The sequence below is a fragment of the Vanessa atalanta genome, chromosome 18, assembly GCF_905147765.1.
Source record: "Vanessa atalanta chromosome 18, ilVanAtal1.2, whole genome shotgun sequence".
NCBI classification, from domain to species: domain Eukaryota; kingdom Metazoa; phylum Arthropoda; class Insecta; order Lepidoptera; family Nymphalidae; genus Vanessa; species Vanessa atalanta.
In genome coordinates this window covers 2,932,953-2,952,089 of record NC_061888.1, presented here as the reverse complement: position 1 = coordinate 2,952,089, position 19,137 = coordinate 2,932,953, and the positions used below count along the sequence as shown (strand labels likewise).

General features: G+C 32.9%; 3 protein-coding genes across 3 annotated transcripts in view; 1 reads left to right on the top strand and 2 right to left on the bottom strand.

Moving 5' to 3' along the window:
• Positions 1-5,457: 5,457 nt before the first annotated feature.
• On the bottom strand, positions 5,458-8,503 carry LOC125070754 (calcineurin B homologous protein 1). The gene is made up of 4 exons (XM_047680709.1): positions 8,163-8,503; positions 7,707-7,970; positions 6,986-7,079; positions 5,458-6,553 (listed from the first exon to the last, which is right to left on the bottom strand). Exons 1-4 carry the CDS (start codon positions 8,227-8,229, stop codon positions 6,409-6,411), a joined length of 570 nt encoding a protein of 189 aa, XP_047536665.1. The 5' UTR covers positions 8,230-8,503; the 3' UTR covers positions 5,458-6,408.
• Positions 8,504-9,677: 1,174 nt separating this feature from the next.
• LOC125071109 (dynein regulatory complex subunit 7) overlaps positions 9,678-19,137 on the top strand; it is a 150,633-nt gene continuing 141,173 nt past the window's right edge. Inside the window, exons 1-2 of the mRNA XM_047681199.1 lie at positions 9,678-10,103; positions 10,194-10,319. Of these exons, the coding sequence (XP_047537155.1) occupies positions 9,678-10,103; positions 10,194-10,319 (552 nt within the window). The remainder of the gene's footprint in view (positions 10,104-10,193; positions 10,320-19,137) is intronic.
• Positions 10,707-15,233, bottom strand: LOC125070753 (protein distal antenna). The gene is made up of 2 exons (XM_047680707.1): positions 14,937-15,233; positions 10,707-13,375 (listed from the first exon to the last, which is right to left on the bottom strand). Exon 2 carries the CDS (start codon positions 13,357-13,359, stop codon positions 11,827-11,829), a length of 1,533 nt encoding a protein of 510 aa, XP_047536663.1. The 5' UTR covers positions 13,360-13,375; positions 14,937-15,233; the 3' UTR covers positions 10,707-11,826.

Genomic DNA, 19,137 nt, shown 5'->3' with positions numbered 1-19,137 from the left:
ACTCGCAGAAAATTTAATTTTTTAATTAAGAACTAAGTCACATACAAAGTACAAACATACAGAAGAATTTTATATATATAAAGATAAATGCTTATTAATAATCCTGTCATAAAAATTATTTATTTGTGAAATTAATATTATTAAACTTAATACGATAAGACTTAAACAAATTAAGTTTCCACTAAACTCTATCACCATTTATTATAATCTTTTATTTATCTTGCAATGTTTGTTTAGGTCGCATCTTCCGAGCTGATTTAGAAACACTTCCGTTTATCCCACGGAGTTTAAATTATACATGTTGGTTCAGTTCCAATGACAATGTATGTTAACCATGACCCAAATCAACACCAAGGATTGATTCTAGACCTTGGAAATCCCCAACGGCCAACGGCATAAATATAAAACTTTGTATAAAAGCTTGTGTTTAAAAAGGTGTTTATAAATTAATTTAATTTCACATATTTTTAGTTTCCAATTGATTAAATTATCTGCCTATAAACTTCCACAATAACGATTTTTTGCATAATAAACTCATCTTTTTTAATGTAATAAGTAGGCCGACCGTCATATGGGCCACCTGATGTTAAGTGGTCGCCACCGCCCATAGACATTAGCGCTGTTAGAAGTTTTAACCATCCCTTCGCCAATGTACCACTAAGCTTGGGAACTAAGACGTTACGTCCCTTGTGCCTGTAGTTATACTGGCTCATTCATAATTCAAAACGGAACACACAATACTAAGTATTGCTGCTTGGCGGCAGAATATCAGATGAGTGGGTGGTACCTACCCAGACTGGTTTGCACGAAGCCCTACCACCAAGTAAAACCACACCTAATGTGAGTTACAAAAATTAACACTACAGGCAGTGGATTTGAGATGAATATTACTCAAAGGAAAAATATACATAGTTTATTACTTTCATATAATTAAAACTACGACCCGCCTCGTACGGGTGCAATGTTGATACTAAATATACTACAGAATGACTTACAAAGTTCACAGTTTTTCAGTCATTAAGCAATACAAACTATGTCCCTGCGTTTTAAATCTGTAATATCTTCGGAAATATTCATTTAAATTACATGCTGTAAAGGGCCGTATTGATATAATTAACTGCACAATGTATTTAAGGTACTTAATTGGATATAATGTATTGCTTAAAATTGCTTCGAAAATAAGCCATTATTTAGCTCATAAAAAGTAAAGGATTAAAAATGGTTATTGTGGGTTATCCCTAAGAGATAGCTCTCAAGTTGAGTCAATGTTCACCAGGGTTCCACAACCACAATAAACTGGGGTTAGAAATAAATATAAATAAAAATGTTAAAAATGTTATAGTAGTATCTGACAAGTTAGGTCAGGGCTTTGGCTCAATACTAAAAAATGAGATAAAAAATGTAGTCAATACATGCTCACCCGGGGCAACCTATCAGTACCAAATAAATAAGATAAGTTCTATGCATCTGGATTCCAATAATATAGTTGTATTAATGCATGGAGACAGCTTGTCTCTGAACAAAAATAATCTAATTAAGGATATAAAATTATTATGTGAAATTCAAAATCAAAAGAAATGCAAATTTATAATTAGTACATTTCCAAATTCACATACCTTGACAGATGCACAGAATTTACATATTTATGACTTAAATGTATCTTTATACAATTTGACCCGACATTGTAGCAATGATTTTATGTTATTTGACATTAATAAATTCATATATAGATTTAAGTTGACAGAGGGTACTATGTACCTACCAATAAAATCGAGAAGACAAATTGGTAACCTAATAGCTTACAATATCAATAATTATTTTATGCCTAATGTTACCAAGGATCATATGCATAATAAAAATAACAATTTAATTTATATTAACACTGATAAAAGTAATTTAAATTGAATTTTAAGACAAAAGAGATAGTCTCTGGCTCAAGTATTATTAATACTAATATTAATTTACCTAATAGTAATTTAACCTTGGATAAATTCCTAAATCTTAAAATTAGAAATAATCAAAACAATAATAATAGTAAACTTGTAAACCTGGTGCACCAAAACATTCAAGGAATGACAGGAAAAGATTTAGAAATTGAGTTATTCATAAACAGTAATGCCATTGATATTTTATGTATAACAGAACATTGGCTTGTAAATTATCAGTTTATGTTTAACTTTAGTGGTCACCAGATGGCTAGTATGTTCAATAGAAAAAAAGCTATACGTGGTGGCTCATTAATACTTATTAACAAAAATCTAAAATTTAAAGAACGTAAGGATGTTGTGAGCCTTTCTATTGAGCAGACTATTGAAATAGCCTGTGCAGAGCTTGAGCATGTCATTGTTGTATGCGTATACAGACCTCCTAGCGGGTTATATGAAGCATTTGAGAAAATATTGGAAAGTGCATTATTGAAATTATCTGGATCAAGTAAATATATTTTTATTTGTGGTGACTTCAACATAAATTTATTAGAAAACTGTAGCACAAGTATTAGATTCAGATCATTATTATATTCATATAACCTCATTAACTTATTCTTAGAGCCAACTAGAATCACTGAATCCACTGGAACATGTATTGACAACATATTTACCAACTGTGTACCTAATCATAAATGTATTATAAATATGTTAAGTTCTGATCATTGTGGACAGTTGGCTTCATTTAATTCGCAAAAAAATAATAATGCTAAGGATTTAAAACAGACATTTGTTCCAATCAATTTGTATCGAATTGAGAAGTTCAGAAGTAATATCATGGCAAAGCTCTCATATTTACAATTAAATGATAATTCTAATGAGCTTTATAACAATTTTTTTAAATTAATTAAAACAGAATTTAATGCCATATTTACTTCCAAGACAGTCTATTCTAGGAATTTTCTTAAATTTAATGATTGGGCGACTGTCGGAATTCACAAGAGTAGGCAGAGGTTGTATGAACTTTATAGTGAAAGATCATACAACCGATCTTTTTCATTTATCAGTTATGTTAGTGCCTACTCTAAACTATTCAAACGTGTATGTCATACAGCTAAATCATTGCATATAAAAAAAAAAAAAATATTGAGGTACCTGATAAAATTAAAATGACATGGAAAATTATTAATTGTGAAACTGGAAGAGTCAAAAATAACATCTCTGACTTTAGCTTATCTATTGACAACAATTTATTTTCCTCAGATCGGGATGTTGCAACTGTTTTTGAAAATTTTTTTGCTGACATTCCATTTTCGACAACTAACTCATTAAATTCCTCTCCTACCGTTGCTGAATCATTATTAAAAAACCATGTGGAAGAATGTAATATTAGCTTTAAATTTAATACAGTAAGTGTAAGTGATGTAATAAGTTCCTTCAGATCACTAGATATTAAGAAAACGGCCGATCTGTGGGGGATCTCTGTCAAGGTAGTCAATTCAATAATTGATGTAATCGCACCCTACCTTGTCACTATATTTAATAAATGTGTCCTTAGTGGCGTGTTTCCTGACCTCATGAAACATAGTAGAGTATTACCAATATTTAAATCAGGTAGTACATCAGACCCCAACAACTATAGGCCCATCTCTGTACTACCAACTCTTAGCAAGATCTTTGAAAAGTTATTACTAAATCAAATGCTAGTACATTTTAACAATAACAAGTTGCTACACAAGAAACAATTTGGATTTACAAGGGGTCGCTCGACAACTGACGCTGGTGTTGAGCTCGTTAAAAATATTTACAGGGCCTGGGAGGAGTCACAGGATGCCTTAGGGATATTTTGTGATTTATCTAAGGCCTTTGATTGTGTGCAACACGAAACTTTGGTCAGGAAGCTACGTCATTATGGAATTAGGGACACTGCACTCAGTCTTCTGATTTCGTATCTGAGCAATCGCATTCAGAGGGTTGATGTAAATGGAAAGAGATCTCCCGGGTCTCCAGTTACTGTGGGGGTCCCTCAAGGATCAATTCTTGGACCATTTCTCTTCCTTGTTTATATAAATGACCTGCCACATCTCCTAGGTGATAAACTCGAGATAGTATTGTTTGCTGATGATACTTCTTTAATTTTTAAAATAAAAAGACGTCTTTCAATATATGACGATGTGAACAATACTCTCTCTGAAATAGTAAATTGGTTTAGTGTTAATAATTTAATGTTAAATAGTAAAAAGACTAAATGTATTAAATTCACTACTCCCAATGTAAGATGTGTCAAAACGAGTGTACGTTTAAACGGGGAAGCATTAGATGTTTTAGAATCAACAGAGTTCCTTGGTATGACAATAGACTCTAAGCTCCAATGGGGCCCCCATATAAATAAATTGGCGAATAGACTTAGCTCTGCAGCCTATGCGGTAAAAAAAATTAGACTTTTGACTGATGTGGATACGGCACGCCTTGTGTACTTCAGTTATTTCCATAGTATAATGTCGTATGGCATCCTACTCTGGGGTAATGCAGCTGACATTAATACTATTTTTGTACTGCAGAAGAGGGCTATTCGTGCAATTTATAACCTGGTCCCAAAAGATTCGTTAAGAGGTAAATTTAAAGAAATTAAAATAATGACTGTCGCTTCTCAATTTGTTTTTGATAATGTTATGTATGTACGCAAAAACATAAATGATTTTCCCAGAAATTGTGACGTACATTCTATTAACACTAGGAACAAGAATAAACTTGTTACTCCAAGTACCCGATTACACAGGGTTAGTAACTCTTTTCTGGGGCAATGTATACGTTTTTACAACAGGATCCCAGAAAACGTTCAAAATTATTCAATTATAAAATTCAAAAGAGTCGTTAAAGAGCGTTTGTGTGCTAAAGGATATTACAACACTAATGACTTTTTAGTTGACTGCACACCTTGGGAATGAAATGATCGTCTCCAGGCTGTTTCAAACAACTAATATATACTTATCATTGTACCTACATGGAAAATGGTTAAAAAAAAATGAAAAAAAATATATCCCGCTGAGTTTCTTTCGCCGGTTCTTCTCAGGTCCGAGGTGCTAAATTCCGAACCGGTGGTAGATTTTTGACAATCAATAAGCAAGTGCAAACACTTCTATATTGAATAAAGATTTTTGACTTTGACTTTGAGATAGACATATACCATCGCGGACTTTTTTGAAGACCTTTTTAAAGTGTACAATACTGCAGTACATTATTTTGATCGATCTCGTAGGGTTCGGCTAGCGTTTGCAATGTAAGCGCAAAAAATGTGTTTATTTACGACATCACTTCAGAAACCTCTAAAATTACCAGTGTATTTCTACTATACTGTGCATGTATTATACATACAAATCTTCCTCTTGAATCAATCTTAAAAAAAAAAACACATCAAAATCCGTTGTGTAATTTTAAAGACTTTAGCATACACAGGGACAGACAGCGGTAAGCGACTCCGTTTTATACTATGTCATGATAACAATAGGACGTTTTAAAAATGAAACAATAATTACATAAATATTGACATATATTTATCTACACAATTATGATCACATTTATAGTTAACTTCATATTCTAATAGTTACTTTTTTATTATTATTGATTTTTTTTTCATTATTAACCCCCTTTTTTCGCTAAATTTGCTATAATACATTAATAATCCACTAAGGTCACATTGATAACCATAAAACGCTTTGTAAGCCTACAGAATACAAAAGAGAGCCCATTCTAGATTTTGTTATTAAATATTATATTATGGTTATTAAAAAATTCTAGATTAATATTTTTTAAGCAACAACAGCATTTTAACATGTAAAATATAGAACTAGCATACAGAACGATACAATTCATCTCATTGGCTGGTATTTGTATCCGTTATGTGCGAGTGAGACAGAATACAAAAGTTGAAATAAATACATAGATTACGGCTGGATAGGGCATATTATTATTGTATGTATAATCGATAGTTATATAAAAATACAGTTATAACCTTTTTGTTACTTATCATTTTTTTTTTCATACTATTTATAATCTTCAGATTAATGACGTCTCTGCAACGTCTAAATGGATTTTAACATTTGCTATATTAAAATACTAAATGCAGTTTGTACAAGAAGAAAAACCTAAATGTTATTTTACAAATACATGTTTTACATGGATTATATATCATTTAGTTATTTTAGTTTAATTGAATTTAACAACACATTTGATTAAATTAATTTAACTATTATACTTTGACTAATAAGCAGGAAATCGCCTATATTACAATAGTCCCCATTAATACCCAATTCAAACTACTTACTAAAAATAAATTATTTAATAAAGTTATGTTAAATTAAACGCATCTGACTTTTCTCAGAGCATGAACAATAGTTTACTTTTTTGTTAGGAGCCCATAGACAATGACCGCTAGTAGTGTGGCCATGATGTAAGTAATGTATATTGTTCAAGAGTTTGGAGGTCAATTGAGGAAGCGAATAGACATCTTTTGCTCAACATCTGTCCTCTCCAGAGCTCGGCAAAACTCTTCAAATGAGATCATTTGATCATTGTTTGTATCAGCTTCTATGATTGTCCTCTCAGCAATGCTTGTCAGTTGCTCTTCGCTGAAAATACAGATTATTTTAAATATACATATATATATATTAATAATTTAGACACTAGTCTAAATAATAAACCGAGGTTCTTGATTTAAACACAAATAGGTCGGGTCAATAACAGCAATAGGATTTTTCAACCAAAAAATCTTAATTGTCTATAGTTATATATGTAAGTGTTGGCAAACCCCTGATTTGTCTTTTAGAATGCTGTTTCCGAATACAAGGGTAAGGAGTTTGACTTTTAGTGTTCGAAAATTTGGTTAAGAGTTTATTAAATGACAAACAAAGTTTGTTTTAAATTCATTGTTTTCTTATCAATGTCACTTACTATTTATATTCTATATCAGAGATAAGCTCAGTATTTAATGCATAGCATATTATATACACTCGATAAATTAACCAAATCTAATTTTGAAATAACTGTAATTTAACACAAACCTGATATTTACTCCGACCATCATATGAAGTATAGCCAACAGTTCATCACGTGAAATCTTACCGTCATTGTCCAGATCGTACATTGAAAAAGCAACTGAAAATAACAAATACAATTTATCTTTAATATATTGCAAAGAGGTACAATTAGTTTGGTTATGAGAGGTTCTCTGATACTAAAGATCCAATCTTGAAAAAACTTATCACTTGCTATTTGCTGATCAATTATATTTATATCATATAATTTTCTTTTTATATTTATATAATACATTGCACCTTTGCAATTGTTGGTTGCTAGTTGATAATACTAATGGTTATTCATTCCTTGGGTGCATGTAGTAGGTTATTATCATTTTATGAATTCAGTCAAAAACTATTAATCAGATTTCAGAATTAATTGAAGATCCTTATTAATACCAGATATAGGGCTTTTAGACAAATAATTGTATCAATACAAATTGTAAGAATACAAGTTCTTAAGTCAACCTTTGTTGTCCTTAAATTAATAAAAAAAATATTTAAGTATTGTTTCATTTTATCAGAGGAATAAATCTGAAGCAAATAAGTTGGTGACTAATTAACTTAAGCTATAGATTCTAAAATATTTAAAACTGTATAAAAACTGTACACACAGTACAAAGGAAAATAACAATTATAAACTTTATAGTTTTGTTTAAATTCTGTTTTGAATAATATTAGAGACGTAAACATTTGCATTACTTACATCTTAATTTTTCTTCTCTGCTGTTCAGCCTATTCTCCCTATTCTTCCTGATAGGACGGAAGTGGGACAGCACTCTCATAAACTGTAGAAAATTTACTCTGTCATCGTGGCTCTCGGCAAAGAAAGAATGGACAATCCTTTCGCTCAAGGGGTTGATAGCTAATTCTGGAATTCTGAGGAAATCTTCCCTTGATAATGTCCCACAGTCATTCTTATCCAGTGCTGTGAAACGTGAGTACAGGCGCTCAATTTGATTTGGAGTAACTGAAAGTGACACATTTACATTGTTTTATTAACCGAGAAAGTGAATAAACTTTACCAGAGATAACAATTAAGAATAAAAAAAAAACTGAAATTATTTTAAATGGTTTTGATAAGCAATATTATCTATTAAATGATATTTAATGCAGAGGTGGAAAACAATCAATTTATAAGAACTAAATTAAAAAATCTCACAGCCAGTTTCTTCTTGAATTTGTGCTATTTCTTCTTCTCTCAATAACAATGACGATTTGTTCCCCATTTTCTAAAGTTATAATCATAAAATTATAACTTTTGCGTTGAGACTGATAAGTTTTGTTAGCTTGGAAACAATCGATTTTCAACACTAATTGCGTCAAAACTAATAATAAACCACACTTTTTAATGCGCCTCGACAACTTGTGTTTCTATTCACTATCGAGTTCACGAATACAATATTACTTAAAAATATATTATGAATATATTTTTAATTAAACATACACGCAAACGACCTTTGAGTTCGGTCTTCACAATATCTCTGATTAAGTTACGAGAAAAGAAAAAACATAGAAACATAGATGTAATACAAGTGCAATATTTAAAATTAAGCTATACGTTTAATATCCCCAAAGATAAAAGTTGCATAGCATTTATCGAGCATATAAAGGCTTAAATAGCGTGACATGAGAATAAAGAATTAAGACGTATTGAGTCACCATATTGACATTGACGTTTCGTTCAGCGTCCAAAACTTTAAAATATATTGTTTATCGGTACTGCTTTAATTATTTTAAGTGTATTTACTTATTTTTAACCATGTTATAAAATAAGCCATTTACAGGGATTTAAAAAAAGATTAAAATAAGTTAATTTAATAGAATTACGAATATATTAACATTAGTTACTTGTAATCTCTGTATTTAAAAATTAAAATGTAGGAAAATATAGAGACTTGTAAATAATAAATATTATTGTTTAAGTTATGTACTTGCAATTACATATGGTCAAATTGGTTGCAGAGTAAAATATCGAACAGAATCGTAATCAATAACGTTATACTTATATATTCATATTTTTTAATTTTATTCATATTAAACCACATACTATTTTAGTTGTTATTTATGAAGTCATATATGAGATTAATGTCAAATATAATTTATTAAAATGATTACAAATTTCCTAAAAGACATACAGTCGGAGATTAGAGTTACTTGACCAGGTTATTTTGATTTCGAAGTCTCGCAGCTATGTAAACTGATTAATAAAATCAACTCATCTTCATTGGACACGATATATTGGTCAACTGTTACAAAAAATAACCCTATTCATGTGTTTAATTAATTTCCATATTATGATATTAATGGTCATTTAATCAATTCAATTTAAATTTTCAGCATCTATTTTTAAATTCGATCGAATTAAATGGTGATTTAGTAAAATTAACACAATATCAACAACATGAAAGTAGCATCAATAGAGGTCCTTGCATATAGGACCTATATGCATACAGGGTCCTTGTATGTATATAGGACAAGGCGACATAGTTACACATAAACATTACAATCGGCCCCATCGTTGCCAAGTAACTGAAAACCTGAAACTGGAAACTTCAAGAATGACCTAGTTTTGACAGTTTGACGTTCGTGGTTGATCCTATTCTTAAAATATTATTCTCAAAACATCATGAAAGTAAATAATTGATATGTGTTTGAGCAGTTGTGTGTTATAATTATGAGCGCCGCAAAAGTTGTATCTGAAAATTATTCAATAGACAAAAAATTAGAGTTAGATCAACTGGATCCACTTTTTGAAGTAAATGAGAATGTAACCAGCGAAATATTTGATCGTCCCAATGAAGAACTACAATTTGAAGAAATATCTCCAAAAATTTTCGGCTTGAAAGATGTTTCAGAACCATTGACTATAGAATCATTGAATAATGCAATTTATGAGCTTGGTGTGATTAATCTCTGTTGGCCCGAAATTAATGAGCCGGTTTTTGAAACGCGCACCTGTTTTCCCAAAAGTTACTTCATTAATACGAATAAAGAAAGACTCCTTCTGGCATATGCCGAAAATTTTAGACGACAATTTCAGTTTCACTATAGATCCCGGAGACCGCTATTTTTGCAAGCTCCTAATGAATGCGGGCTTCAGGTGCAATTTTCTTATCAGTAATTTTTATTATTGCTCAAAGATAAATGCTAAAATAAAATTAGAATTGCTATTTTAAAGTTATTGTTTTAGAAAATGGTATGCACTTCAATCCGACCGACGAAATTGTGCTATTCTGACACCACGTCTTGGCAGGGGCTATCATCATTAGTTTCTGATTATTTCGATTATGAGCCGCTACGGAAACCAATGTTGCACGTAAGTACCTCAAATTTTTTATTTTGTTTATCTACCATCGCTACTCTCTACTAGATGGCAGCACAAGACTTAAAAGAATAAGCACAGTATAATGCCATATTAAGTTAATTATTGGTTGTTCAGTTCTGTTATTTTATAGTTACTTAATCAACAAGTGTTCCTGAAAAACATTTTATATTAATATCAATTTTCTTAGTTCAAGATAACACAACTAGATGGCGTTAGATATATGAATTTCTCAAATCTTTGTTCCATCTGATATCTATCTATCTTTATCATATCTTATATCAAAATTCGTTATTCCAGTTTAAGCTGTTCATTCATTTCATAGGGTTGTCTTGTTTTTCTATAATAGGTTGGGTTTTTATAAAAAATAAAATATTCATGTAAGGTTCAATCAAATTTAATTCTTCAACATTTTCAAGATCACATACTTTGTGTAAGGAGTAATATCTTAATAATTCCATATTTGTAATTTTGTACAAAATATCTTCTCAAACAATTTCCAGTGGAGCTAATATAATTAACACGAAATGCAAACGAATTATTCTAACTTCAGTGAAAAGGATTTGAACTCTGCTAGAAGAATTAGTTGCCAGTTGTTTCAGCAACCACTAAACCATTGGACAATCTTTTAACATTACAATAATACACTCTATTCATTAGGAATGTACTTATATTATTAATAATCTCTCAATAATTTATAATTTTGATCACAGTGTCCTTAACTGTTAACTTTAACATATAATACAATTCCGAGTCGAGACATAGACAATGTCTACCATATAAAATACTGAGCAATAGAAAACAATTACACGAATGTCTAGCTCTAACACAATATTCATAAATTATCTTAACAATATACCTTGTTCGCATGATTGGCACACGAGAACGCCGCATCCTTTCAATATTTGGTATGGTGCATGACGTCCTAACGACTCGCCCGCGACACGTGTGTGTACAGTATTATCGACGACGAGCGATATCAACGGACGATTGAAAGGACGCCGTGACTTAGCATTAGCTACGCTTGACTTGAGGTAGAACATAGGGTTCGAACTACTAGAGTAGGGTACAGCTAGGAATGTAATAGTCGAATGGCAACATACAGCGGTTCTACTTAGACTAATCACGTAAAAGTTTGCGTGCATTGAAAAGTAACGTGTTTGTCGATCAATAACATCCATTTACATTTAAATTTACATAAGATATAGATATTATATACTCGTATCTGTATTACAATAAGTCTGATATAAACTCGGAAATAGATTAACTATCGTCGTAGTCACTCGACAAAGCTTTAAAGAGAACAGCGTCTGATTTATAACTTATCTAAATATAGACTAAAATTAAGGAGATACGATGCATAGCTTTTCTTTTAGAACAAAGAAATTACGCAAATTTGGCTACACATATCACAAGTGAACGCTTACTGGCGACGACGTATATACGACTATGTACACGTAATTGAAATATTCCCTGTAGCGAGCGCGACATTCCCGGCCGTTTATTTGCGTCGGGCGGCGTCGGCGGGCGCGGCGGGCACGGCGGGCACGGCGGCCGCTCGCCGCGTGCGCAGGTTGTGCAGCAACGCGCGCAGCTGATGCACGTGCATCCTTGTCACGCTCGGGTCGCCGCTCGCCTCCAGCCACGCGAGGAACTTGTCGCCGTGCTCGAGCGCCTCCACTGTTCCCGATTCCCATTCGCCATTGGCAGATCCATTGCTCTTGTTCTCCTCGTGAACCACCTGGTTGCTACTGTTGAAGAGCAGATTATCCAGAACATTTCGCGCTTTCGCTTGACTTTTCCCACACTCTATGGGTTTTTCTGCAGCTGGCTCCTTATTCTCGACCTCGACTTCTGGACTTATTGCCGGCTCAGCGACGCGTGGTTCTTCAGGTGCGGTTACGGTTTCGCGCACTTCTGCCGTTAGCGATTGGGTTTGTATCGGGCTGATTACACCTCGATCATCTTCCGTTTTACCTTTGGTTAGATGTGAATAAAGAATATTATCGGCGGATTTGTCTTTTGGCACTTGCGACGCAGATTTAAGTTTATCTTCGGGTAAAGGCATTGCTCCACCAAATTGCTTGTAATATTGCCAAAGCCATGAATTTCTGTTATAATCGAGGTGTGAAGTGACGGGAGGCGCAGGGGCTACTGGTTTCGTAGGCAAGGTTGGGTCGCTCACTTTTCCTAGTTGAAGTGGATGTGCAGCCGTCGTTTGAGCGGTTAAGTCAAGCATTGCCTGTTGGGTTTTTAGCCAATACCATAATGTATCATCGACAGGTTGACTAGCGGACTGAGAGCTCATGTGATGACTCGATTTGGAACTGCTGTGTCGATATAGATCTGCTGAGTGATTAGATTTGCTCCGATGTTTGGTTTCATTCATATTAAGTATTCCATTGTGCGCTGGTTTTGGAGATCGTACTGACCGCAACGCCCGACTAGCGGGTTGAGCTGATAAAGCGGAAAGACCAGGGTTAAGTTGTGCAAGTAATGTCAGATTGGTTGCGATCTCATTGAAACTCAATCCGAGATGTGAATGAGTCAGTCCAGGCAGATGACCAAGTCCTGATAGAGGGCTTATAGCACTCATTGAAACGCTTGCTCCTGGGTCAGGGCGACGTTCACGAGTTGGATGCAGTGGTGGGGAAGGTTCACTTCGTTTGGTGGTTAGTTCGACTGGGGTGTCAGTCGGCAAAGTCGGCTGTGGGACGTTGTGTGTTATAGCAGCCGGGCTTGACAGATCGAGGCCGGTTGTAATGGGAGATTGTGGCGCAATCGGAGACTCGGTGCGCGCTCTCTTGTCGGGCGGCTCTCCGTCATTGCTCTTATCTGTGTCCGGCGAGGATAAACGAGAGGTCATATAGCGCAGCTTGTCTTCGTTCTTACACCAACCACGAAGAGTAGACTCTGGCACGCCAATGTCGCGGGCGACAGACGCTTTAGATTCGCCGTCGTTGACTCGCTGTATCGCCTCAATTTTATCTCCGGGTGTAAGGGCGCGCATGGGACGCTTGCCCTTTGTCGTCATTTTCGCCTCTCGCTTACTGTAACAAAAGACGATATACAATTACAATTTGCTATGAAAACTCATCTATTGGCATTATGCAACAAATTAAACAAGTATTTATTTTCGGCAGGTAATAGATTATTTCGCGGTTATGTATTTAACAGTTCTTGTATAAAAATACATTAAATTCTTTGTGTTTTAATTGCAATAATTATTATAATTATTAAATTTTAATGTAAAGTATTTAAATTGCAATAATTATTATATATAAGATATAAAAGATTAAATTTCAAAAATAAATTTTAATACACAAGTAATCCAACGTTACAAGAATTTACTTCCAAATATTAATTCGTCTATAGTTCATTTAGTCGTGACTTTTATCAACAATGCATTATAAAAAGTGCACTGATCCTCGCTTATCATGATAGATACGAGTTTATGTTATAATATTTCGCAAAAACTACAATTCTATTCATTATTATATCCAAACGTATTTTGGTAGAACGATAAACTTGTTTACGCTGAAAGCTATAAAGTTGCGAAAAGATAAACAAAAAGAAGACATAAAATTATGACCTACGACAACAGTAAGCGGCAAAAGTTGTCGGGTCGTTGACACTGTGACCTTGCCAGCTCTACATCTGACGTCCACCGACAGATGGCGTTGCATGACACAAAGAAAAATTCCCTCAAAATGTTTTTTTTTTTTATCATTTTTGTATTGTGATAAAATACCACTATTTCCACAAGGGCCCAAAAACGTATTTCATAAAAATTATATTTTTGTATGAAGTGAAATTTTCACGTTATCTTTTGTCATTAATTTTATCTATAACTAATTCTACACTTTTGTTTAGTTCCTGGTTTAAATTATCTATAAAATATCGTTTTATTGACAAACTCTCTATAAAATAATTTATTACTTTCCTTACTTTTTTTTACAAGATTTGTTGTAAATTCCGTCGGTAAAATTTAAGAATAAAAGTTTTTTACTGTTTTCGTCACGAATAATTAGTATATTAGTCAGTACGTAAAGTAAGTAAAATTATTATATAATATAATATCAAGCAATATTAAAATTATTCTTTATCTTAATTCTAAAATTATAATCTTTCTTTATAATTAAAAATAGTATAAACGATATATTTACTATTCAAGAGTATGTTTCTAGTTTTTGTGTTTCGCTATTTATTTATTTAATAAATCAAACCGAAACTAATTTTAGTTCCAGTAAAACTTAATATTGGTAATTCGAATTGCGAATATGTATTTTTATTTGCGTGAAGGTAGATTAATACGTTTTTACAGAGAAACGCTTAAATATATACAATGCAGGAGATTATTACTTATCAGTGCATTTCATCAGATTTACAATTATTATTATTATTACTTGTGTGGAATTTTATTAAAGTATTTTTTTGTTATTTAAATAAATTATGTATCAATTTATCATGGTAAAAACTTAATGAAATAAAACTCAGAAAGAACTTTGGTTTTCTCTATGTTATATAAACTTGGATAATTTTACGCGGTTTTACTATATATTTATTTATATTTTTCCTGACAGCATATGAAATAATATGTTCATAACTTACTTGCGAGTCGGCACGTGTGTTCTGTTTACAATTTTTGACAGCTCAGCCGTTTTGCTATATTATAAACAGGCGCGTGCTGGGAACTCCACCAATAAAAATATTGCAGGGATGCGCAGTGCGCGGCACGTGTTCACACAGGTCGCGGTTCGGGTTTCACTCACAATCACAAGTCACTAGTCCATCGACGACAGTTAGCACGGTATCGCGAGACGTGCGTCGCGGGGCGCGCGCGGCGACTGTGTGCCGACTGCCGGTGATAAGACCAGTCGCGGTCCGCCAGTCGCCGGCCGCCGGGCCGCGCCTCTCCTTTGTGTCCGTTCGCCCGCCCGCGCGCCGCGACCCGCCGCCCCTTCGCGCCCCGCACGCCGTAAACACCGGCCTAGCCTCCGCACTTTATTAATGCAATTAATTCCCAACGCATCAACTTTCCACCGACCCCCAAAAGATCTCGACAAAAGTTTTATCGCTTGTAAAGTTCACTCAACTTTTACGCTCAATCGCGGTGTTCGCAACTTTTCTCGGTTACGAAGTTTGTCTTGACGTCTCGCGGGTGTCTCGACGCGACTAGTTAGCGACCAGCTAATGGTCGCAATTATTAAAGCAACTTATTTTTCTCATGAAAGTGAATTGCATATTTTATGACATAATTAGTTTACTCGCAGTTTCGAGATTAGTATTTTAAATAAAAATAAAAGGAATTTTTAGTTAACATCTTGCTATCTATTATAAGTATCTGTCATCATCGATCACGTTTTTTATATCTAATAACATCGCACGGGAAAAGTTAGTATAATTTGATATCATGCAGTCAGATTGTTTATTTCGATTATAAATATGACACTTAATTGTTTGCTTGATATTTGATTGCTAAAGATCTATACACTATCAAGCTTAAGTATAATTATCAGAATTTCTACCTACAACCTACCTTCTCTCTACTCTGCGTATACTTTAAAGTTTGTGATCTGCCACCTCCTGTTTTTCTCTTTCTTTTTCTGTTTTACATTGACTAGCCGCTCATCTATCTCTTCTTTTGATCTTTACAATTCCATGAAAAAAAAACAACAAAAGTAAAAATAGCATCCTTATCTTTTACTTATCTACCTTTTAAAAATAAGTCACAGTATCATTTTTATATTTAAGAAAAATGGAAAGAAGAATTGCATAGATTTTAATTTAATTCATTTGTCATTGTTATTAAAATTAATGGCATTTTAATGGTAAACGATACTAAAATGCCGCTTACTCCTTGTAGCAGAAGCTTAGCAGATTAAAATATAACTGAAATAATGCGTGAGGAAAAAAAGAAGGGTGTAAGTTATGATTCATAGTTTATTTCAATGGCAGGAGCAGTAAAGATAAATAAACAACTTTGACCTTGAATTGACGCGTCATCATTTATTAAGAGCTAAATTTAAGTAAGATTAATCTAGTCATTTCAACCATAATAGGACAAAAGCAAAATATACAAAATTTTGCTATCGAATTGGCGAGATATCATTGGTCGAGATTTTATTATATATGATATTCATAATAGATTTGCAAATAAATTGCGTTTTGACGAAACTGTTACCGAAACATTGGAAGTAAAATTAAAGTTTAATTAGAAATAGTGTTATATTATATATAAAGATATATTTATAAAAAAAACTGCCAGTAGTACACAATATAGATGAGCTATAAGCAAGTCGCATGGAATTCGTAAATCTAAGGTTTGTTTATTTCTAGTTCTTCTTCGATTAGAATAGACTCGTAAATGGTGTTAATTGTGGATTCGTGAAGAATATGTCATGAATGTCGGCAAAGATGTTATCGGAATTTTATTAGTAAACCTAAAGTTATACTACTTAAGTAGTTTACTGGAATAGTGTTGTTATGTGTTATTATGATGATATATTACCAAAAAAATAGCTTTTAGTGTAGTTGTTGTAGAAAAGGTATCTAAATTTAAGGTATGTTTGTCTCCTTCTGTCATTGGAATAAAGAGTAATTAGTGAATAATTATTGTGTCATTATTTAGTAGAGTCATTAAATGGTTGGAGCTGATTTTATTTGAAACAATTTCTTAACTAATCAAGATTAACGTACACTTTATTCGTGTAGGCTCGAAAGGCACTTTTGATTAGTCATTTTACGGGGTTCAGTTGAATGTAAAGCTACTATCGGTTCGGAGTTTAGATTCTACCCGGAAGAACCGATAAGAAACTGAATATCACTTATCGTTTTTATCAGTGCGAAGTCAGGTCAGGTAGCTAGTAAGTTACAATTAATATTGTTTTAGTGATATATGATGTAATGCTATGATTTAATGACATACAGTAAAGTAGTTGTCGAACGCGACTTTAATAGTAAAATATACAACAATTTCTCGTATAGAGCAAATTTTTCATACAACAAAACAAAAACGGAATATCTGATTAAACCATACATGTACTTCTAAATATTGTTATAAATACATCTATATAGTTTTTTTTAGCTATTTAAAGTATTCTGAGAAATACTTCTGTGTCTTTCTCGGAATATGTGTACGCAGAATCTACACTTTCTATCCCGGGCACTGAAAATGAATCTAGGTTATACAAAAATACTTTTACCTTTGTTTATTTATTTACTTATCTCCACGCGGCTTAAGTTAGAACCAGCGAACAATAAAATTGAATATAAAGAATCGCATTAAAATAATAAACAGTACAAATAATTTTATTTAAATGAAATGATTGACATGAGGACCTAAAGTAGTATACATTTACAAATCGAAATTAATAATAGTTAATGTAGAATTCATGGCCGGGTGTAATCATAGCATTAAATAAATAAATTAGGATCTTATAGATTTAATTAAAGCAATTACACAATAACCCCTAAAACAGTAAACCACACTGTTGTGAAAGAAGTTCCGTCCTGCAATATTGTCAACTTATTTGGCGTCGTTATATTATTTGCTAACTCGTGTGGCCGCAGCGAGTTTGAGACTCGGATTAAAAAAAAAGTTAAAACATGTTACAGATAAACTAAACTTTTACATAATTGAAAAAAAGAGCAATTCTACATACAAATAATAAATTAATGTCTTTTTTTATTTACATGACTCTTCTATGTATACACATACACAACATGTTAACTGTATCTCCTTATGTCTCTTAAAATAAACCAAAATATGTACATATTTTGGTTTATTTTTTAATTACGTATAATTTAAATTTGTTATGTATATTTATGTACTTGATACATTGTTATCGCACATTTAAAATAGTTCCGAAATAATTAGCGATTTATATTTTTAATCTTTTCTTTATAGGTTAAAAAAAGTTTTGACTGATTATATTTTTTCTCGTAATAAATGTTTCAGTAACTAAACATTATTCTTCTTTAAGATGTTTGTTATTGTACCTTCTCTGTAAGTTATCTCGACCAAGGTACTTGTTTTGCTCAGCTCCGAGCATCACGCTGACCGGTCTCGACGTTACCTAACTGTTTTTGTCGCGTGTTTTTGCAAGGTTTAGGTAGATAGCGGAGTCGAGGCGAGGCAGGCGTAGGTATGTTTGTGCCAAGTTGAGGCCACAAAGGCCCTCCGAGCCGCGCGATTTACGACGCGTCGCCCGCACTGTATTTCGGGCATTGGCGATGTTTGCCGAGTTAAACTTTATTCGGATATGGCATAATATTAATAAGAGTTTTATTTCATATATTAAATTAATATGTGTAAGTAAAATAATATGTTGGTTATATATTTCTTTACATATAAGAATATTATAAAGCCGGTTACTTTGTATCTTTCAACTCTTTGATTTCAGTAATTACTGGTACGATGAAATAATATTTTTGTTCTTATAAAGACTTATTGAACTTTATTTTATTTATATATTTATTTATGAGTAGAAGAGAAGTAACAAATGACAACTAATCTGGCATTCTGTACTGGTAGATCATTAGTTAATGAGATGCACGTCATGAGTGTACTGTAAATTCATCACGTCAAAACAGACTTGTATAAACGGAATTGGTTCGAATACAAACGCGGGACAAAGCTAGTACAATCGGCCACGTTTGTGCAATGTAATAATGATAGCGTCAGATACGTTCGTTTGTTCCTAGCGCACGTAAGGAGGTCACAGCTCTTGTTTGCGGCACATTCAAAATACCATGTCCATCTCAAGTGTATAGGCTACATCGCTGTCCACGTTCTCTAGTGATTTTGTTA

Excerpts from the sequence above, each read along its gene's own strand:
- LOC125070754 (XM_047680709.1), bottom strand. The coding sequence starts at position 8,229 with ATGGGGAACAAATCGTCATTGTTATTGAGAGAAGAAGAAATAGCACAA. Across the intron at positions 7,080-7,706 it reads CAGAGAAGAAAAATTAAGAT|TTGCTTTTTCAATGTACGAT; the intron begins GTAAGTAATGCA and ends TGTTATTTTCAG. Across the intron at positions 6,554-6,985 it reads ATGGTCGGAGTAAATATCAG|CGAAGAGCAACTGACAAGCA; the intron begins GTTTGTGTTAAA and ends CTGTATTTTCAG.
- LOC125070753 (XM_047680707.1), bottom strand. The coding sequence starts at position 13,359 with ATGACGACAAAGGGCAAGCGTCCCATGCGCGCCCTTACACCCGGAGAT.